The 22,652-nt window shown below is 48.7% G+C and overlaps 1 protein-coding gene across 6 annotated transcripts in view; it reads left to right on the top strand.

The window, feature by feature from the left end:
* PNPLA7 (patatin like phospholipase domain containing 7) overlaps window positions 1-22,652 on the top strand; it is a 170,537-nt gene that overhangs the window by 7,040 nt on the left and 140,845 nt on the right. For 3 of the 6 annotated variants that reach the window (XM_066580080.1, XM_066580078.1, XM_066580077.1), the window contains exons 2-5: window positions 12,027-12,058; window positions 13,100-13,174; window positions 13,835-13,922; window positions 16,577-16,659. In XM_066580080.1, the coding sequence (XP_066436177.1) occupies window positions 12,029-12,058; window positions 13,100-13,174; window positions 13,835-13,922; window positions 16,577-16,659 (276 nt within the window). In that variant the 5' untranslated portion in view covers window positions 12,027-12,028. Of the gene's footprint in view, window positions 1-7,379; window positions 7,443-11,304; window positions 11,323-12,026; window positions 12,059-12,829; window positions 13,014-13,099; window positions 13,175-13,834; window positions 13,923-16,576; window positions 16,660-22,652 lie in introns of those variants that run through there. The other 3 variants (XM_066580079.1, XM_066580081.1, XM_066580076.1) reach the window with 3 other exon arrangements.

Below are 22,652 nucleotides of genomic sequence, written 5' to 3'. Positions count from 1 at the left end.
GGGTGATTGTCCAGCTACGAGGTCTCTACAAGGTGCTGCTGCCTGGCAGGATACAGTGTTACCGGTATATATGGTGGGTATCACTGCTGCGGGCGCTGGTATCCTGCGGGCATTAATCTCCTGTGATGCCAATCTGACTGGATCAGGTGATGTGTAAGATCGTAAACAACTGAAGTCGCCGCTGTACTCTCAGCTGCATCGGCTGTCTTGCTGGCGGGTGTCGACTGCATCGGCTGTCTTGCTGGCGGGTGTCGTCTGCATCGGCTGGCGGGTGTCGTCTGCATCGGCTGGCGGGTGTCGGCTGTCTTGCTGGCGGGTGTCGGCTGCATCGGCTGTCTTGCTGGCGGCTGTCTTGCCGGCGGGTGTCGACTGCATCGGCTGTCTTGCCGGCGGGTGTCGACTGCATCGGCTGTCTTGCCGGCGGGTGTCGACTGCATCGGCTGTCTTGCCGGCGGGTGTCGACTGCATCGGCTGTCTTGCCGGCGGGTGTCGACTGCATCGGCTGTCTTGCCGGCGGGTGTCGACTGCATCGGCTGTCTTGCCGGCGGGTGTCGACTGCATCGGCTGTCTTGCTGGCGGCTGTCTTGCCGGCGGGTGTCGACTGCATCGGCTGTCTTGCCGGCGGGTGTCGACTGCATCGGCTGTCTTGCCGGCGGGTGTCGACTGCATCGGCTGTCTTGCCGGCGGGTGTCGACTGCATCGGCTGTCTTGCCGGCGGGTGTCGACTGCATCGGCTGTCTTGCCGGCGGGTGTCGACTGCATCGGCTGTCTTGCCGGCGGGTGTCGACTGCATCGGCTGTCTTGCCGGCGGGTGTCGACTGCATCGGCTGTCTTGCCGGCGGGTGTCGACTGCATCGGCTGTCTTGCCGGCGGGTGTCGACTGCATCGGCTGTCTTGCCGGCGGGTGTCGTCTGCATCGGCTGTCTTGCCGGCGGGTGTCGTCTGCATCGGCTGTCTTGCCGGCGGGTGTCGTCTGCATCGGCTGTCTTGCCGGCGGGTGTCGTCTGCATCGGCTGTCTTGCCGGCGGGTGTCGTCTGCATCGGCTGTCTTGCCGGCGGGTGTCGTCTGCATCGGCTGTCTTGCCGGCGGGTGTCGTCTGCATCGGCTGTCTTGCCGGCGGGTGTCGTCTGCATCGGCTGTCTTGCCGGCGGGTGTCGTCTGCATCGGCTGTCTTGCCGGCGGGTGTCGTCTGCATCGGCTGTCTTGCCGGCGGGTGTCGTCTGCATCGGCTGTCTTGCCGGCGGCTGTCTTGCCGGCGGCTGTCGTGCCCCGGATCTCTTTAGGTCTGGACCACATGTAGCCTTATTGTAGCTACTCATTGATTTAGACTTGTGAGCGGCAGCCGTACATTGAGTTGCATGCAGTATCGTGGACTGCTGCGGCCACTCATTGGTTAAAGTGACCAGTCTGGGGACAAGATGTGTCCGGGTAGTGGGTGAGGGGGGTTACGTTACCCGGTGCAATCCTCTTCATTCGTCCCCTGATCCGCTTCTTCCGGGGGGCGCTGTTCTCTCTTCCAACGTGGCTGCCGCCTGCACTCTGAACAGTATGGGTGCGTCAGTAGTCTAAGATGTTTGAAGGGGCTTATTGTGTTGCTCATATGACCAACGCTGACCAACTTGAAAGCCGCGTCTGCCTACGGATGCCCAGTGTGACCGGAGCCCAGGAGCAAGCAGAACGGGGAGACAGGATGGCATCTGGTAATAGGACCCCCTCCTGTCGTCTCTGGGACTGGGGCTCTGTAGTGCTATAAAACCCCTCCATGTAATCCATGCCTCACACTGTAGACTACAAGTAATGGCTGGCATCCTAACCAGCGCTGCCGGGTCACATTACTGATCTCAGGGGCCTTAACAGAGGGAAGGGGACGCACGGGTCGTGCTCTCCAGCCCTCCGGGTAGCGCTCTTAAGAATAGTTTATCGTTATCGGGGCTGGTGATGACACTTTGTGTCCCCCTGGGTAGTCAGGCTGGTTGTAGACACCCGCTTGGTGACGGGGAAGTGGTGATTAGTGATGCAACAGAAGAAGGCTTACATTCTGTTTAGTGTTTTGTGCATAATACAGATCTGCAGATTGGTGGTGGCAGCAGTGGGATTGGGTGGACATGGCAGTGATGACAGTGGGGTCATTCGGTAGGACATAGTGGTGGCAGTGGTGTGATTAGTTGGTGGTGCAATTGATTGGACATGGCACTGGTGAGATTGGTTGGTAGTGCGATAGGTTGTACATGACTCTGACTGGTTGCATGGGGCGGTGGTGCAATGGTGGCAGTGTCATTTGATTGAGACATAGCAGTGACAGCGGTGGCATTGCTTGGTGGTGTAATTGGTCGGACATAGCGGTTGCATTGGGCGGTGATGTAATAGGTGATTTTTGTTGGTGTGATTGGCGGTGGTCGGGGGCGCGATTGGACGCACACGGCGGTGGTCGGGGGCGCGATTGGACGCACACGGCGGTGGTCGGGGGCGCGATTGGACGCACACGGCGGTGGTCGGGGGCGCGATTGGACGCACACGGCGGTGGTCGGGGGCGCGATTGGACGCACACGGCGGTGGTCGGGGGCGCGATTGGACGCACACGGCGGTGGTCGGGGGCGCGAGTGGACGCACACGGCGGGGGCATTGGTTGGGGGCGCGATTGGACGCACACGGCGGTGGTTGGGGGCGCGATTGGACGGACACGCCGGTGGTTGGGGGCGCGATTGGACGGACACGCCGGTGGTTGGGGGCGCGATTGGACGGACACGCCGGTGGTTGGGGGCGCGATTGGACGGACACGCCGGTGGTTGGGGGCGCGATTGGACGGACACGCCGGTGGTTGGGGGCGCGATTGGACGGACACGCCGGTGGTTGGGGGCGCGATTGGACGGACACGCCGGTGGTTGGGGGCGCGATTGGACGGACACGCCGGTGGTTGGGGGCGCGATTGGACGGACACGCCGGTGGTTGGGGGCGCGATTGGACGGACACGCCGGTGGTTGGGGGCGCGATTGGTCGGACACGCCGGTGGTTGGGGGCGCGATTGGTCGGACACGCCGGTGGTTGGGGGCGCGATTGGACGGACACGCCGGTGGTTGGGGGCGCGATTGGACGGACACGCCGGTGGTTGGGGGCGCGATTGGACGGACACGCCGGTGGTTGGGGGCGCGATTGGACGGACACGCCGGTGGTTGGGGGCGCGATTGGACGGACACGCCGGTGGTTGGGGGCGCGATTGGACGGACACGCCGGTGGTTGGGGGCGCGATTGGACGGACACGCCGGTGGTTGGGGGCGCGATTGGACGGACACGCCGGTGGTTGGGGGCGCGATTGGTCGGACACGCCGGTGGTTGTGGGCGCGATTGGTCGGACACGCCGGTGGTTGGGGGCGCGATTGGTCGGACACGCCGGTGGTTGGGGGCGCGATTGGTCGGACACGCCGGTGGTTGGGGGCGCGATTGGTCGGACACGCCGGTGGTTGGGGGCGCGATTGGACGGACACGCCGGTGGTTGGGGGCGCGATTGGACGGACACGCCGGTGGTTGGGGGCGCGATTGGACGGACACGCCGGTGGTTGGGGGCGCGATTGGACGGACACGCCGGTGGTTGGGGGCGCGATTGGACGGACACGCCGGTGGTTGGGGGCGCGATTGGACGGACACGCCGGTGGTTGGGGGCGCGATTGGACGGACACGCCGGTGGCGTTGGACATGGCGGTGGCATTGGTCGCGGGCGTGCTTGGTTGGACACGACGGTGGTTGCGGGCGTGCTTGGACGGACACGGCGGCGGTCGGTATTGAATGCTGTGAATTTTTTCGTGGTTTGTGCATCTTTTTCTCGCAGATGAATTATTGAGCTAAAAGCCGGGGATTAGATTCTATCCGCTCCTTCCGGATGTTCCTTCTGCTTCATCTCGTTGGTCAGTTTGTACAGAGTGCAGCTCTTCTTCATGGCCTGCCATAGTGGAGAATACCTCCTGATCTACAGGGTACGAAGGCCTCGTCGACCTGTATGGCAGCGCAGTTACTGTGCGGTACCAAATGCTGCCCGATGGTTTGTTGTAAAAGTCATTCCATCCCTGGTGACTTACCGGCGGGTAGGTGATGAATATTTATAGTGTAAAGGGTTTCTGGCACTTGGATATTGATGATTTATACTTTGGAGAACTCCAGATCAGGTCAGTGGGGGTACAACTGCTGGCACACCCACAGACCAGCTGTTTGACAAAGCCACCGCACTATGGGGGGCGCTGCGGCCTCGTCACTGCATACCACACCCCACGTCACTCGCTTACTAGTGGAGATGCCTGGTACTGCAGCTCAGTCCGATACACTGGACTAGGCGAAGCTGCACTAACGCCATGGGACGGTGAACATGACATCACAGGGCGAGGAAGAGGCCGCCCGGCCTGTGTAAACAGATTATCATCAGGGTGGCAGAAGCTTTCTGGTGCGGGACTAAATGTTACAAGATGATCGAAGAGCAATACAGCAGGGGGTGGAGCTGCTTAACCCCTAACGCTCCATGACGTACCGTTACGGGGTTTGTATAGAACAGAACCGGGGCAGATCCTGCTCCATGGAATGCGGGTTCTGGGTGTTTATTAGAGCCGACTCCTGACTGCAACATCTGCCATCAGCGCTCACACTGACTGCAGCTGCTGACGCTGTAAATGCCCCGATCGGAGTGCGAAAAACGAGCGCCCACGCATCTATATCCGCGGAAAATTAAAGATGTTGTGGCGGCAGAAAGTAATTCTATTTTTTGAAAGCAGAACTGCTGAAAAAAGCCTCTGCTTTGTGTCGTCGCAATCGTGCCGCCCCATAGAGAAAAGTTATCACGTCATTTTTGCTGCAGTTTGTGCGCCGTAGAAACAAGATGGCAGAATTGCGTTTTCTTTCCATTTCACTCCACGTAGAAGTTTTAGAAGTTTTTTTTAGTACATTATGTGGTGCTTTAATTAGTATCATTGGTAAATACAACTCGTCCCGCAGCGAACAGCCCCGCGCGGCTCCGTTCAGGTGATGTTTGAGTATTGGCAATGCTTTGTCTCGTGAATAATCGAGCATCGCGTTCGCCTGCGATTTTTCTCACGCAAAAAAGTCAATAGGATTTTTGTAATGTTAAAAACGCATTGCACAAAAATCTCAAGTTCGCGCGACGTGATGAAAAGGAGGCTCCATACGAGAAGATGGGCTAGGGAAAAAAATCGCCAAACGCAGAGAGACGGGACATCCAGTCATACGTTTTTTTTTCTTTCACGTCGCATAAATGAAACAATTAACGATGATTGGTTTCATAATCCTGCTTTTTCACTCCCTCTCGCATTGTGCTACTTTATAGCAAGTGTGAGGAGCCCTTAGGGCTAATGCCCACGGACGGATTTCCGCCGCGTTTCACCGCAGCTATTAGGTTCTATTGAACCTAATAGCTTAATGTTCATGCGGAATTCCGCAGCGTGAAATAAACCGCGGCATGTCGTATTTGCCGCTGGAATATGCGCGGCCGGACCTCTATTGTAGTCAATGGTAGCCGCCCGTCATGCTATACTTCTGTAGCACAGCGGAAGTATAGTGTGAATACGCTTCCCCGCCCACCGCCGTCCGTGTCATATGACACCACGGCCGCGCCATGTGGGAGGTGCACAGCGGATCCGGAGGTAAGTATGGGGTCTTTGGGGGGCACCGTGACGAACTTGGCTGTGGTATTCCGCTTGCGGAGCCCGTCACCGCCGTGGGCATGAGCCCTTAGACAGTGATGGATAAATAAGAGTTAGGATTTTTTGAAAGTAGAGGGGGAAAAAAATGAACGAGGGGAAAATAAAGGGGGCGTCCCTTAGGGGTTAAGGCTGTATGCAGAAGGGGCGGTTGAGGTGCGCTTAAAACGCTGTAAAGTAAAAATAACACATCCAGAAAAATGCATGCAGTTTTGCTCTGGTTGCAGTGTTACTTGCACCCCATCGCCCCATCTGAATGCAGCCATAATCGTACCCTGTGATGTGCTGAATGCCGCCCGCTCCCCTCTGTTATCAGTATTTGAGCCGATTCCATCTCATGGACTTCGGTGTTTTGTCATATTGATGCCGTTGCTTCCTGATTTGATAGGCTGAGGTTATTGCGACCTATTGCCCCATTTGTGCGTGACGTACGTCCTGAACGTGTTCAAAGCCTAATTCCACTTGGAAAACCGCATGTCTGTACCCCAACAACACGAAAGTACCCTGCACCCCACTGTTGTACACTTTTTACACAATCCTGCTGTAGCTTTATGCAGGGAGGAGGTCCATTTTCCAGAGCTATACGGGGAGGCCCTTAGATTGCAGCATCGCTCGAGAGATACGATCACGTCTTCTGTGCAATCTATGGAAATTAAAGCGTACCTGAGTCTTTAACAAGTTTTCCAAAACACCCCTGGTTTTCTTATCCTCTCACTTGCTGCTGTTTGCATCCTGTTTCAGGTCTATAGATTCTGAGTATTTAGGTGGTCTTCTCCATTTTTCTGCTGCCCTGCTGTTTGTAATCCACTTTCATGGAGGGAGCATGTGCCAAGCCTAACATTCTGCCAGTAGTTCACTGTCCTGCACTTCCTGCATATGTTGCATTGTAGACTCTGTGGTCCAATCAGCATGGAGGCAGTATCTGAACGCCCGCCCCTCTGCTCTCCCTGGATTATCAGGCATTTAGAGACATTTTGGCCAAATTTCTAGATTTTTTTTGCCTGCATAAAAAGCGCTGTTAATATCCCCCCAAAATGCGAGCAGCCCAGATATGCCGGGAACACTCAATGTTTCGGGCCATGAAAACGCTGTGTGTTCATGGACTAAAAAATGCATACGCCCGTGTGAACGAGCCCTTATTTTGGGGGCAGTGTGGCACGCACAGCCGTGAAACAACCGCTTATAACTGGGGAACTTTTTTCAGCTGACCACTGGGGGTCCGGCTTCTCTACCCCGACAAGCAGCTGAGCCACCGAAAGTTTGTACTGCACTGCTGCTGGAGCATTACATGCACTCCTTGCCAGGGCTGCCAGGGTTGGCGCCACTCTTGCAGAGGGGGTTTCTGTTCTACCACGTAGATGGCGTTCACAAGCGGACACGTGAACGGGGTTGCTGCGGTGAGGTGACTATATTCCCATCGCGGATCCCGTCTGGTGAAAGTGCTGATTATGTATCATAATTCCAGTCTATTAAGGTGATTCAGTGTTCTTTACGCTGGTTCATCGGCTGCGTACCGGTCTGTGTGGGTTGTAAAGTCAGTAATTATGGTTTATTAAGTAAGGAGGGTTCCTGTTGGCAGGTAAGTGGCTCTGTATTTCCTTACTAACCCGTATGGCTGAGCGTTAACCACTGTCCCTGCTCTCCTTTCTGTCTCCTATCTTTAATGCTGACCCTCTCCCTAGTTGTGGACCTTCCTTCCCATAATGCCTGAGCACCAACCTTCCTTCATGCGGTCCTCACGGGAGGTAGGTCCCATTTTCTCCACGCTCTGTTCATACCTGTTCTCCTTATTCATTACCTCTCTAGTTTGGCTGAGCAGACCTCGTGAGTAGCGGCCAAACTTGTGTAGCGCAGTTTATGTCCAGGGAGCTTGATTAACCCCTTTGTGACCACAATACTCCTTTTTACCAACCTCACTAATGGGCTTTAAAACCTGCACATACCTCTTTTTATGTTGGTGAAACCTCAGATCCTGGGAGTTTAACCCCTTACATGCCACAATCAATAGTAACTGCAGGCATGTAAGCAGATGACGGGGAGAAGGGCCTGTTTCTCTCCCATTGCACCCCGCAGTGCAATTGCAAGGAACCAATGGGTTTCCATGGCAGCCAGAAGCCTGACAAAGGCCTCCATGTATGCCATGGAATTCTGCTTATTAGACCCCGCCCCCAGTAGAATCTAATAGGCTGCTGTGATAGGCTTAGTTATCTCACATGGTGAACGCTGTAAAAACTAACGCCAGAAATGCTATTTTTCTTTTGTTGACCTTCCAAAAAGCAAAACGCGATAAAAAGTAATTCCCATGTACTTCAAAATGGTACCAATAAAAACCACAAGTCTTCCTGCAAACACCCAGCCCTCACGGAGCTCCGCTGCTGCAAAAACTAAGTTTTGGGTCTTAGAATGTGGCGATGCAGAGCAAATGTTTTTTTTCTTTAAAAATGTGGGGTTTTTTATTGTGCAAAAGTAGTAACAAAAGAGGGGAAAAAAGTATATAACCGCGGTATCGCAGTAATCGTGCAGCTCTCATTGAAATCGATGTGAGCTGTGCCTGCAGTTACAAGCACCAGCCACTGCACGGGTCGGAGCAGTGGCTTCCACTTTGACCTTGGTCTATTTTCAGCGCTGTCAGCGGGTGCGCAATCACTTGATCGGTTGGTGTCCCAAGTGGCGGATCCAAGCCAATCAACTATTGCTGATTTATCCTGAGGATAGGACATTAATTCTGTTCTCCTTGGAAAACCCTTTTGATGCACAAAATAGGTCACAAAGGGGTTAAACTCCAACTCGTCACATAGTTGGGGTACCATAGATTTGGTGGAGTCTCCAAAGGAAATGTAATGTCTTTGAGACATCGAGGGACAAGATCTTATAGGAGGGGGTCATTGATGCTTAATTGTAGGCTCACCGGAAACGGGTTTTCTACAGAAAGTTTCCACAGCAAATCTGTACCAATCTTGGGAATTTCTCGGCAGATTTTGTGGTAGCGGACTCAAGATGCCAATCGACTAAAGTGTGAATTAGTATCCTCCCCTCCGCAGCCTTCTGCTGCTCCTGTTCCCACGCGTTTCTGTTCTTCCAGCTCCGACACTGATGTCTCAACACAGAGATTGGCCAAGAGGACCAGAGACGTGTCGGCACAGGAGCGACGCCAGATTGGGGAGGGGAGGAAAAAAAAAAAGGTCTGCATCTCTGTGTAATCTGCGGCAGCAGGACTTGGTGGCACATTTCTTTTCCCTCTTGACTGCAATGGGTAAAATCCACCACAGATCGGCGCTCCTCCTATAATGGACGATGGCAGTTGCATTCAATAATCTGCAACGTAGGTCAATCTTCACATGGGAAAACTGCAGCGTGTAAATGAGATTAGTTCATATTTCATTCCTATGGCTGATGCTGTCCTTCACTGCAGGTTTTCTTAGGAGTAACATGTATGTGGGACAGAAGTGCAGTGGAAAACTTCTGCAGTCAATTGTGCGGCTTATGAAAAGAAATCAAAGGTTTTGAGCTGCAGATTTCGCTGCGGATCTGTAGGTAATCCACAAGAAAATGTCCGATAATTGTTTATTGCATGTCATGGATGAAAGGGGTATTCCCACCATAAGAATAGGCGATCACTTGCTGATCGGTGGAAGTCAAGCGCTGGGACCCCCACTGATCGTGAGATTGGAAGGAACCCTGGTGTGTGCTGAAGTGGACACTTCACTAGGATTGCCAGACATAGGGGGCAGACCTATTGAAGCGATGGAGCATTGTGCATGTGCGTTCCCCTCTCGCCACACATCCGGATGAATCGGGCTGCATTCTTGGGTTTCTTGGGGCTCCCAGCAGTTGGATCCCCACCGTTCAGTAAGTTATGCCTATCCTGCAGATGGGCGATGTCTTGCTGTTGTGGGAAAACCACTTTAAAACTGCAACACAACTTGACACGCTACAATGTAAATAATCCACATTGCAGGTTAATTTCTGCACTGATAATTTTCACCGCATATAGATTTTGTTAAATCCGCCCCTGTACATTTACCTTTAGAAGATCATCTTCCTCTTCAGCTCCTGTCGGCTTCATTTGGGAAAGGTGGAGAGTGGCCTTAGGACAAGCTGCGTAGGATAGAGAGGCCGCTGTTGTGTAGTGTTCCTGGGCCTGCGAGGAGCTCACCGCACTGTATGCAGACGGCCCCGCCAAACACGCTGGTGTCAGATGCAAAGGAAGACCATCACGGGGCTCCACTGAGGCGCAAACCACACGGCCCGGAAGGATAAATGTAGGTTGTGTGTCGCTTGTAACATTGGATCCAGTACATAATCCCTCCTGATCCTGTGGTTTGCCACGCAGTGGAGCCACAGTGGGGGCCTTCCTTAGGATTAGCTCACACACTCAGGATTTGTCATGGCATCAGAGTTCTGTGTATGAGCCATGAGCCACACGAGGAATGTCATTCCTTGGGCTAATCCTTGGCTTTTTCTATGCAGAGTCTTCGTCCTACCTGTGGACGGGGCTTTATACCCTCTTGTGCCCAGAAAGGTTGACTGGAGAAGATCTCGGTGAGTGTACGGAGCGGTCCGCGTGCGGTTCCATGTTAACCCAATATTTCATGTATTATACTTGTGCTTGAAAATGGAACAGAATAGGATGTGCTGCGATTCATTTTCTTCACATGGACTTTGGGTGAATAACCGCAATCAGGTCATCCGACTGCCATAAACGCGTTCGTCCAGCTCTGGACAGCTGACCTCACAGTTGTCCGCAGTGAGTTGTGGCTCTCCACCATTAATCTACTGAGCAATCGGTCATCCCTGTTCTCTAGGTCTGTGTGGGATCTGTTGCACCAGATGAAAATTACGTATGTAAATAGGGATTTAGGGCCCTTTTACACGACCCATCGAGTATCTGAACACTTATCATTCAGTGTAAACGCATGCACACACGCAACAACCAACCATATTGTGTTGGCACATCATTCGTTGTTCAGCTTATGCGTGAGAACTGAATGATCGTCCCGTGTAAACAGGCAGTTGTTACTCTATGAATGACTGCCTGTTGACTGTGAACGGAGGCGGGTGGGCCAGAAGGATCTCCAGCCCGCTCCACCACCATCCACTCAATGCTGACCCTCTTGTGTAGAAGCCCCGGACCGATCCTCACGGGGATGGCTTGTCAGCATCTGCACCCGATGGGTCGTCCCGGGTTTGTATTCATACATGCCTTTTTGTCTACATTTTTTGCAAAATTGCAACAAAAGCCTCAGTAGTTTAGCAGAAAACGCACATAACTACTCCCTAATGCAGGTCTATGGCCGGTCTTCACCTCCCAAATGAAGCCAACCTCTAGATCTATACCATAAGCTTCTTCCCCTCCAGCGTTTCCTGGGCTCTGTGTGTTTTGCTGGTTGCATTGTGACTGGATTGGGCAACGTGTTTTTTTTTTTTTTTTTTCTTAGTGCAAAGTTCCTTATTTTGTTCTCAGCCTTTTGTTCTCGCTTGCACAGAGCTACTTTGTATTTTTCCACTCTTTCTTACATTAGTGGAATCATTCTGAGGACAGAGGTCGTTACATTTTGCTTTTCCTCTCAGTTTGCACACATATTGTTGTCCGTCACGATTTGTCTTCCAGCTGTCATGTTTCAGGTAATTGTTAAACTAATGATTTGCTGACTTTTATTTTTCTTGCGTTTTCTTCCTTTCATCTCCACATTTTTAGTTTTTTTTCTCTTTGCCCCAATACAACTTGATTTTGCTTTCTGAAATCTTGGCTTGAGCTGTACTGTCCTTCCTTTTTTTCCCCCCACACATACATGTATCTAAGATCCTCAGAAGTCCTCAATAGAAGATTGGTGGGGAGTCCTTTGCCCGGGCTCCCTGCCGATCAACTGTTCACTGGGTCGGTGCTTAACTGAATTCTATAGGAAGCAGACAGCTCCATTCTTACTGTAGTGGTCAGGCTTGGTACTGTAGACAAAGTTTCCATTGAAATGAATAGGAACTTTGCCTGCAATACCAACCCTAGCCACTGCAGTAAGAACGGAGCTGTCTACTTTCTGCAGAAATCTGCAGTTTTTTTCCAGGCCAGCATGCTTGCGCACTGATCGGCTGGGGGTCCTAGGCAACGCTCCTCCAGCAATCTACTACTGATGACTTATTTTGAGGATAGGCCATCAATAGTTTACAACTGGACCAGATGGTTTTAAAAGTATATTTGAAAAATTCTCTTCTCCTGTTACAGGGTTGTGCTTTATTGACATGACTGTTCATCCGCTCTGAAGAATTTGCATGCAGTTTTTTTCTCTTAGTGTTATTTCCATGTATTAATGTTTTATCTTTGTTATTTTCAGATATGGCCGATGACAACAGCAGCTGTATGGAGGTATAGTAATAAATGTATACTGTATACATGTGTACTATGTACATACAATGAATGGCCCCCTTATTAGATCCCCGGCCCTCCCACGATTGGCGCCCCCAGCGGGCAAAAGAGCGCAAAACTTGTATCACTGAGCAGCGGAGAAACCTCTTCTGGTCAGATGGATCCGGATCTCTGTTGCTGTTGGGAGGTCAGAATTTGGCTTAGGCAGCATGAATCGCTGACCCCTTCCTGTCAGCTGGTCAGAACATGTCAGCACCGCCATCTAATCTGCAGCAACTACAAGAAGCTTCCTGTCCGCAGGGGCCGATATTCCTGCAGAATGGTTTCATCATCGAGTGGAACTTGCACTTTTAGTATTTTGCTGCGGTTCTGAAAGCTAAAGGAGGTTCAATGCGCAACTAGGTGGGCTCTAATAAAGGGGCCGTTCAGAGTAAATGTACATGGTGGAATGTTCTTAATGCACTATGCAGGACACCTTCAGATGATGTCGCAGTAAAGATGAGGATGGGGTAATGTCCTGGGCTTGACAGTGGCAAATTTGTGTTTTTTTGTTTTTTTTTAAACTTCTACCAGTGCGTCTGTCCTTCGGCTTCTGTGCCCGGAGGGTAAAACCATTTCATGCCAGCACTAATTGTTCTTAGTGTCACAGCTCTGAAAGCTGATCCAATGACCTTCTACCTAATAGCGGTGACTTTCAGCTGCTGCCTGACGCATGATATGAGGCTTGGCAACTGGAAGACTGAATATTGTGCCAGTGTCATGGGTAGAAGTAGCGTTGTTCAGTCCTTCCTGATATTGGCCATCGACAACACATTGACAGTACATGATGGGGCTCCTGACCATAGTTGGGGACATAGTACTTCTTGGAAACGCCGTTCTCCCTGCTGGAGGATTTGACAGATTTCTTGCTATGTTGACTGAAGAAAATGCAGATTCTCAGTCTTGGATGTCTGAGGTGAATCCTGCTTTGTGTCTTCATATCTGTGCGCATGTTTTTATTCTATATGTGTGTTTTATAACCTGATCCTGTTGTCTTCTCAGCCAGCCCTTTCTATGGGCATAGACCTTCCCAGCAGAGTTCTCCAGTTTGTGGAAGAGCGCCTCCAGACTACCATGGTAAGACTATATAGTAGCGATTACTATTGAATTGTCTTTTAAATAGTATGTTGGAGGCTTTGTTTACATCTGTGCCAGAGGCTCCATTCAGATTCGGCATCAAATGGTGGGCAAGAAAGTACTGGAAGCTTTAAAATCTGCTGGATTTTGCAGCTAAACAGTAGTTTTAACCACAAGACAACTAGTTGTCTAGTAAAGTTGTACTCGGACGTTGATGGGGTGTTTTTTTTTTTTGTTTTTTTTTTAACTGCAACTGGACCTTTACGGTATGAATAAAACTCGTAAGTGTGACCATACACATTAGGTGAAAGTCAGCAGGACCAGCTGATCGTTTCAAGTTAAGTCCACACATATTGCAACTGCTGTGGATTTTACCTGCATGTTTCTGTTGCACATTTGCACCCCATTCAATATAGTGGGGTAGAATTTGTCGCAGAATTGTGGCGGAACTATTTGCCACGCGTGGACCCGGCCCAATGTTGTCCTGACCCTCCCCTGATGCCTCGTTGCCCCCTCTCTGTTTTGTAAGCACTCGATCATGCGGCGGAGACGGGAGGAATAGTTGAATGAGGCTTTAGCTATTGTAGGTGTGTTAGCGACTTAATCTTTGGTGAAGCAGAATTGTTTCTTACTCCTTTTTGTTTTTCCTCACTCGCACAGCTGACTGGAATTCTGATCGGAGCCGCCGTTGCGCTTTCTCTTATTGGGATTGTGATATTTATTGTCTACAAGAAATTTCGACAATCCAGTAAGTATTTTGTGCCTCTCGCTGTACGCTTATAATTTCCTATAAAACCCGTGCAGTACTGACCTTGATCAGCTAACCTGGCAGGCTAGTTTCACACTGCTGCACCTTTTGCCTCTGGCCTTTAGCCATTTCTTGCTCCATATGCATTTTTGAGGTCAGTCACATGACCTGCCACCAGAACAATTGTGGCACTTCCACTGACATCTTGTCCATATTGGCACTTCCTCCCCTGTCCGTAGCCTCAGACATCTCTCTTGGCAGTGCAGAGAGGGCAGATAGGAGCGGTCAAGGGCGGAAGCTGTGGGCATGTTCACCATTGCATTGAGCGTATGCTTGGATCGTGGAAAACCTAGAAACCAGGACTTTAGTACTGGACAGTGACTGCTGTCAGCTCTATCTTTCCCACTCCTGGCTGTATTCTGCTTCTTCCAAGTCATGGTTTCCACACTCAGATCATGCTCTATCGATACTGTTCGTGCTGACAATAATATTCACTGGACACACAGAGAACTAGAACAATCCCAAAGAAAAACACAAACAACCCTCACAAAGCATAAAGTCTGCAATAGAGGCTAATTCTCCCTCGTAGCAGGGAGGACGATACCTTCAAGACGTAATAAACTTACACTACAAACAAATACAGACACTGCAAGGCTCTGTTCACACAGGGCGGATTTGCCGCAGAAATTTCGTCCGGAATTTCGCCGTGGCAAATCCGTCAGCGGCTGCTAATCCCGGGAGCCAGCCTTGTGGATGAGATTTCTCAGAAATCTCGTCCACACAGGACGGCGAATCCGCTGTGGCAAAGACAGCCACAGGATTGACGCAACCCCCCCCCCCCCCCCCCCCCCCGCGGCCATGCTCTCCTCTAAGGGAGCGCTGGCCGAACGGAAAAGCGTGCGGCCAAGCCGCTGCAAAATCCACAGCTAATTGCTGCAGGTTTTGAAGCAGCACTTTCCCGGCGAAAATCTTGCTTTTTTTCGCTGTGGCCAAACCGTGAGATTTCCACTGGGAATACGCCGTGTGGGAACCCGGCATAAGAGTTTACAGAAAACGAGACCTCACAGCTACATTAAGCAGAAACTCCAGCAGACAGTAACAACACAACAGTAAACTTACACTCCTGTAATCTAGACATTGCAGAACACTCTGACATCATTAGGAAATCATGGGCCAAGAGGGAGCTCCATGGTGGGCACGCCTTTCACCTCAGTCGGGATCATGTTGAAAAAACTGCATCAAACTGCTGGCTGGCTCAGGGTAACTTCTTTGGAGAAACAGGGGTTCATCATTGCCGTACAGAGTCATAAACACAAAGAATTACAAAAAAACCTCATGCCCACGAGCGTTGCGGGATACGCCCGCGGATTTATGCCGTGGGAGCACCATGTTTAAAAACAAAAAGTGCCTGCTGGTGATCACGGATTTCCATGGTCTCTATTAATGGATTTATTTTCCGCTGTGGAAATCCGCGGTAGAAGTCCACATGTGAGCATTGGCGGGCAGAAAGCTATTCGGTTCAATAGAACCTAATAGCTGCGGAATTTGGGCACAGATTTCTGTCGCGGGAAACGGTAGAAATCCGTCCGTGGGTATTCATCCTTACTGATGACACTTGCAGAAAATGCTGCATGGTGGCAGGAACAATACAACACGCCCCTCCGGCTGCTCTCGCCCCAGATTATTTACATAGACATAATCAAGTAGCCAATATAATATTCCAAGAGCTCGTAGACAGACCTGAACGAGCAGAGACTCATATACCACCCTACAAATACATCAGACATCCCAGAGAACAACTGATTGTATAACTGCAGCCATAATCAGACATTGCACTCACTGACAGACCGAACACAACTCATCCATCATAGACCGGTCCGTCCCAACACTCCCAGCATGCACCATACACCGAGAAAACCACTGAACTGGCGCAGGAGGTGCAACGCCTGTGGTGAACGAATGGGGTACGCGTGCTGGTAATCCTCTCCACCACCGGGGTTCTTCCACATACACTTCCCCTGCATACCTGTCTGAATTGGTCTTCTGTGTGATGCAGATGTGTCGTCCGGCACCTTGCAGAGAATGCTGCACCAGCAATGATGCGAATGCACAGAGATTTCCAAATTGACATTTCGGAATCACCAGGGGTCAGACGGCTACCATTGAAAGCAATAGGAGCCGTCCATACAAGTCCTGCACGAAAATAGAGCACGCTGCGATTCTTTCTCAGTGAGCGGAAATCGCAAGTGACTTCCGTTCGTGTGCGTGGAAGAATAATTTTACATTGCATGCTATGGACGGACATTGCTGCGGAATCCACGGCCAGAGACTGAAGATCTGATGATCCTTATTTGCAGCTTTTTGATTTCATAGTTAGTTTAGGTCTGATCAGAGGAGTGTGATTTCTGTCTCAATTGTTTGCTCACCACAAGGAGATGCATGTGCTGCTGTTAGAAGTATAATCGGACACTAAAATGTCTGTTGGAGAACAGGGCATATGTTTGTTTTTTGCATTCAGGTGTTATTCTTTCTAACTAAAACATAATGAGATTTTTTTTCCCCCCTAAATGTTTCGTGTTCAGACTTCTAAGATCGTCCGCCTTCTTCTGATGCATGCAGCTCACATCCTTTTGCCTTTTTGTCTCTCTTTGCAGAACAGCAACAGCCGGAGGTGCCACGTTATCGATTCCGCAAAAGGGATAAAGTTATGTTTTATGGACGGAAGATCATGCGTAAGGTACGGATTTGATATTGGGTTTTGTATCTTTGTGGAAAACAATCATTTTCTGACTGCATCACCTGTATATACATTGTGCGGTCATGAAGGTTGTGTGGAGCGGGCTTAGGAGCCAAGTCCACTCCATATCCAGTGGTTATTGGTTGTTTGATAGCTGGCAGACACCACAATTAGGGTTAGCTATGATCATGACAATTAATTATTAAGGTACCACAGTTAAAGCTGACCGCACATCTAAGCAGCTAGCCGGAGGGTAGTGCAGCCCAGGGCTTGGTAAAGGGTCTCGGGGCTTCCACACATAAATGTCCATTAACCTGTTCCAGCCCCAGAGTACGTATTTATGCCCTTGGTTAGAAGGGGCGCCCGCAAAAGTACATAAACATGCGTCCTATTGATGATACAGGATCAGAAGTTGAGCCTGTGCCATCTGCAGACTAACAGCAGTCCTCCTGCTGCAAAAGCGAGGATCTGTGAGAACACTGATCTCTGCTGTTAAACCTTTACATACCGTGATCAATGTTGATCACAGCATGTAAAGTTTTCACAGACGGACGGCGCTTCCTCTGTGGCCCCATCGGCCCTCCGCCATGTAATCGTCTAGGACTTATGGTTTGCCACGGCAACCATGCTAGACAGTGGCGCTCGGGTCTACCATGCCTGTGATGGTTTTGAATAACGATCTTGCACTGCAGTACAGACGTACTCGAGTGTATTATCAGTGCAATCATAGGTTCACAGTTTTAAGTCCCCCTACAGGGACATGGAAAAAAATCCACATGCCATTTATTGTCACGACCTGTACAATACATTGAGCACACTTTATTTTTTTTAATAGCATTTGCTGTGGGGGATAAAAAAAAAATTGGGAGCTAAAAGGTTTTTTTTATATACTTCATCTCCCAAAAAAAGCACAATAAAAGTTATTAAAAAGCCATATGTACCCTAAAATGATAGCAATAAAAACTACAGCTTGTCGTGCAAAAAACAAGCCCTCCCAGAGCTCCGTCCATGGAGAAACAAAATGCCATGGGACTTTAAATGCAACGATTTAAAAGGAAAAAAAGGGGGAGTTTTATTGTGCATTTGGTATGGTCTTACCCACCGACCCACAGATTAAAACTTATCACATCCTGGGGGGCATGGCTAGTGGGCAACAGGAGCAGACGTGCAGCGACTTGGTTCCCCACTGAATTTACCCGAAACCGATTTTACTTGTGGACCAGTAGACTCTGAGGAGATCCAAAGCTGCACTATGTCACCTGTATCGGTTGGAATGCCCGTCGGCCACGGATTGAGTCCCGGCGGCTGCTCTTTCCACTAGAGATCCACTCTAGCCTGATGAGGCCTATTGATGGCTGCAGCCTAAGGTTTGTGTGAACCTCTGGACCAGGGTGCACATGTTCTCCGCTCCAGAGCGCATGTCACCTGATTACCCACTCATCAGGACATACTATTTAGCCCCATATCTGCAAGTGCCCCTCTCACCATTCATCTCATTAGACACTGGGGGGAGAGGTGTCTCCTATGCACAGACCACATGGGACCTCTGCGGCTCTTTCTGTTGCCCTAATCTTCTATAGAAAGAAAATTACCTATATAGCCACTTATTAACCAATTCATACACTCTACTACCATCTAGTGGTTGAATATGATACAACAGCTAATTTCCTTTATTGAATAAGACCACTTAAAGAAAGTGCTACTTGTTGTTTGAACTACCCTCAAAACAGCCTAAATAACCTGATACTTTCTACTCTGGAGGCTTAAAGCCCAGGCAAGATGATGTAATCCTGATGTATCTGTGCCCACAGCGACTACCTGATAGAGGACATTTATCAGAAGAGACCGATTCTTCCCCTACTTCTTTTGACTGACAACCATAAATATACCAACAATAAGTCTCTCACAACTAAACTGGAAAATCTAATCAGGGCTCCTATTCTTCAACTAAATGCTACCCAAACCAATTCCTTCAGACGACTCTTCCCGTTCAACTAATGAAGACCCTGCCACCTACCCTAAATTTAACACCAATAAGCCCAAATCCAGCAGAAATTGAGATAAGAGAGTGCCTGAGAGATATATTGTATTTGCAGTTAATTCTCAAAGACTTCAGCTGATAGACCTGCCAAACTGGAAATTGGCGAATTAGGCCAGATAACATGGACAATGCTACCCCAGTACTTGAATCATATAAAGAACAACTGCAGGACGAAATAAAATGTCTTCATAATAATTTGGATGATGCTGAGAACTGAGCTCATTGGGACAACCTACACATACGAGGCCTACCAGAGTCCATTATGGACTAAGAGTCAACTGTAACGGCTCTCTTTCTAGAATTCTGCCCCAACAGGCTGATTGAAGGACTGGAAATGGACGGGGACCATGGAGCAGTGTCAGACCGAAAACTCAACCGTCCCCCAAGAGACCTTCTACTCCAACTTCATTACAACTGTACACGAACAATTACTACAAGAGGCTCGATCCTCGTCAAAGGACACGTGTTTAAGTTATTTCCTGATTTGGCTGAATCAAGCATGGCCAAACGAAGACCCCTTACACCTCATCTAGCAAAAGGATTCAGTACCGATGGGGCTTTTCATTTTAATCTTTAATTACCAAGATGAGGTGCATACAATCCTTTCTCCCTGTGAAGCTCGGCACGGTTTTAAAAACTTACAACTTCAACCGATAACTTCACAGCAAAATCCTCCAACTCCTCCACTGACTTCCAGCCCAAAACCTCGACCCTCCCATAACAGAAACTGATGGATCAAATGCAATTTAACTGAAATTACTTTCAATTTCGACAACCTCCCTCATTTTCTGGATCATATACCATTGTCCAACTAGATAATCTGACAGGCTCTTGAAATTTACCACAAAAGGTTTTCAGATAAGATGCAATTAATCTTAATATCACATGGATTAACTGTATCACATCTTAAAACCTGCTCCCTCCCTCTCTCCCTTGGTCTCTTCCATCTTATATCTCTCATATGATGATCATAATATAAATTCTCTGTGGCGCTCCTGCGGTACATCGTCCCTAAAACTGTCAAACAGCATGACGACTGAGACGGCCAATGCCACCACCATGATTGCTCTTAAAACTGTTATATTAGTTACATTGATATGTTGGCCAATCCTTTCCTTCCCCTCTTCTCTCGTGCAGCCATACTTTAAAGATAAAACCATATAATTCCCTTAATGATTGCCCATGGTGCTGAAAGTAATACCCCATAATGTGCAAGGCCTTAACCCCCCCATAAATGTTCAAAAGCTTTCCGATAGATACAATACTATAAAAGTACTCACACCATCCTTTGCAGGAAACCAATCTCTCTGCTGATTCTTCCCCACTTTTCTCCTCCCTTTTCTATTTTCTATTCGGCGACTGCTCCAACTAAAACACAAGGGGTCACAATCTTTTTCAGTAAATCTGTCCCTTTTATTCATACGTTACCTATTGCAGACCCCGAAGGCCGCTATCTTCTTAAAGCTGGCTCCATACAAGATATCCCAGTCACCATTGTTTGCTATTCCACCCCAAACACTAGACAGACTGACTTCATAGCTAAACTCTTTGAGCTTGTTCAGACCAATACGGTTGGTACACTTATTTTATGTAGTGATTTCAATTGTGTTCTCAACCCAAAATTGGACAGGAACGCCATCTCCCTACCAACCCCACTTCCACTACCCCAACACTCCATATTAAATGCATTCAAATCCCTCCTATTCAATACCACCTAGTTCACTCCTGATGCAAACTGAATCCAATCACTGAAGATTACACATATTTTTTGGACCCCCTTTCTTTATACTCTAGAACTGACCATATCGTAGTACCGAGCTCATTTTTTTGCCTCAAATAACACATGTGAAAATCCTTTTGTTACCCTGGTCAGGCCACTAATTTGTAAACCTAATAAAATTACTTGGTCCCTTTTAGCCATCCCTGAGGTGTTGTCCTTGTTAAAGCAATTAGAAGAATACTTTACAATCAATGGTCCATCCGTCTCCCCTCCATCTCTTTATGGGAATCTCATAAGGAGGTACTGCGAGGCTTCCTTATCCAGTTAGCCGCCCAACATGAGTGCATAGCACAACAACTAGAATGTAAAGTACTGAGGTTAGAGGCAAAAAAAAACACCAATCAGAAACTAATCTTCATGAACTCTCTCAAGCAAGAACTGAATTAGATCTATGCCTTAACCTAGAACGTAAAATTAGATTCCTTGAAACCATTATATTTCCAAGATATTACACTTCATACATTGCAGACATGTTTTCAGAATTCCTGACCTCAAAAATCACGCCTGATGAAGTATCTAATGCTACTAAAACACTTAAAACTAACGAACACCCGGGTCCTGACGGCTCTTCAGCCTCCGGCTACAATAAATTATTCCCTGTTCTAAGTGTGCATCTTGCTAATTATTTGAACGCTATGTAGAAAGGCTCCCAGTACGGCATACGTCTCTTCTAGCAGCGATCTCTATGATTCCCAAACCAGAGAGAGAACCACTATATAAACAAACTACCGCCCCATCTCTCTCATCAATGTAGATATAAAACTCATTATTAAGATAATCGCCTCATGTATAAATCAGCTCTACCGTTACTAGTTCGGACGAACCAAGTAGGTTTTGTCCCAGGTTGACAGACCCCGGACAGTATCTGCCGTATAACCCATCTCGCGCATATTTGCCGCTCCTGGGGTATTCACGCTACTATATGCATTGTTTAAAATTCTGCTCCGATGGCACTAAGTCCCTACCAGAATAGCCCACAAAGCACCAACCTATACATCAAACTGTTCCCGTGGATGCTTATCTCCAGGTAACATGTTCTACATTTGGTGGTCTTGTCCCCAAGTCAAAAGCCTTTGGATCAGGGTTTATTCCTTGACATATTCTGTAAGATAATCCTTGGGAAGTGCTACTGAACAAACGCATTGAGAATATTCCTGCAGATTCACAGAAATTCATCTAGTTTCTTCTTGGCCGCTAAACCAACTATTCCTTAGTCTTGGTGAAAAACCCCTCTAGACTTCTCCGTGGTAAAAGGCGAATTAATTGAGGGGGAAACTTAACAGATTTGTGGAGAACATAAAGCTAGAAGGGATAACTAACACCAGAGAAGGGAGAAAAGATCTAGAAAATCTCGAATAGTGGGCTGAGACTTACAGAATGGTATTTAACCGGTAGAAATGCAACGTCCTGCATAGCAGCAACACGTGTAAAAAAGACTTGAGTTTACTAATAGATCACAGACTGAACATGAGTCAACAATGTGATGCAGCAGCCAAAAAGGCAAACACAATTCTGGGATGTATTAAGAGAAGCTCTTATTAGCTGTATTAATAGAGCCTAGATCACCTGAGGTAATTATTCTCCGCTACTCTACAAGCGGTTTAAGTGTAATATACATATTTTAAAAATATATTAAAAACCCACTTTTTAAAATTTTTCATACAACAGAATAAAAAAATCTAATTGGTATCTTTGCATCTGTAAAAGTTCAAACTCTTACAATATCCTGCTATTTATGCACTGTGAACAGTATTTTAAAGTTACAGAATTGCGCTTTAAAAAAAATTATTAAAAATTCGTTAACCTATTTCTTTAGCATTCTACTGAATGCAGATGAAAAATTGCGGCATGCTCCATTTCACTGCCACTCCTGCATGGACGGCTTCCCTTGAAACCAATGGAAGCCGCCCGTATGGATGGGTCGTGGATTCCGTGGGAGAAGCAGGAGTTTGAAAAACAATACCTGTACTGCGTCGGTCTGCACACATCTGCAGTACAGAACCTCAAGACACTAGCAGGTACGCAGCGTCGCCGGCCACAGACTGATTCTGTGCGGGATTTCCCATGCGGAATCCGTGCGTGTCCGTGGACATGAGGCCTTGTGTCACCAGGTCTCGCCGCACTCAACAATTTGCATCACGTTCTTTTCCCCTTGAAAGCCCATTTCCACAC

Source organism: Eleutherodactylus coqui, chromosome 10 (genome assembly GCF_035609145.1).
Source record: "Eleutherodactylus coqui strain aEleCoq1 chromosome 10, aEleCoq1.hap1, whole genome shotgun sequence".
Classification (NCBI taxonomy): domain Eukaryota; kingdom Metazoa; phylum Chordata; class Amphibia; order Anura; family Eleutherodactylidae; genus Eleutherodactylus; species Eleutherodactylus coqui.
The sequence above is the reverse complement of the archived record's forward strand: the minus strand, read 5'-3'. Positions and strand labels throughout refer to the sequence as shown.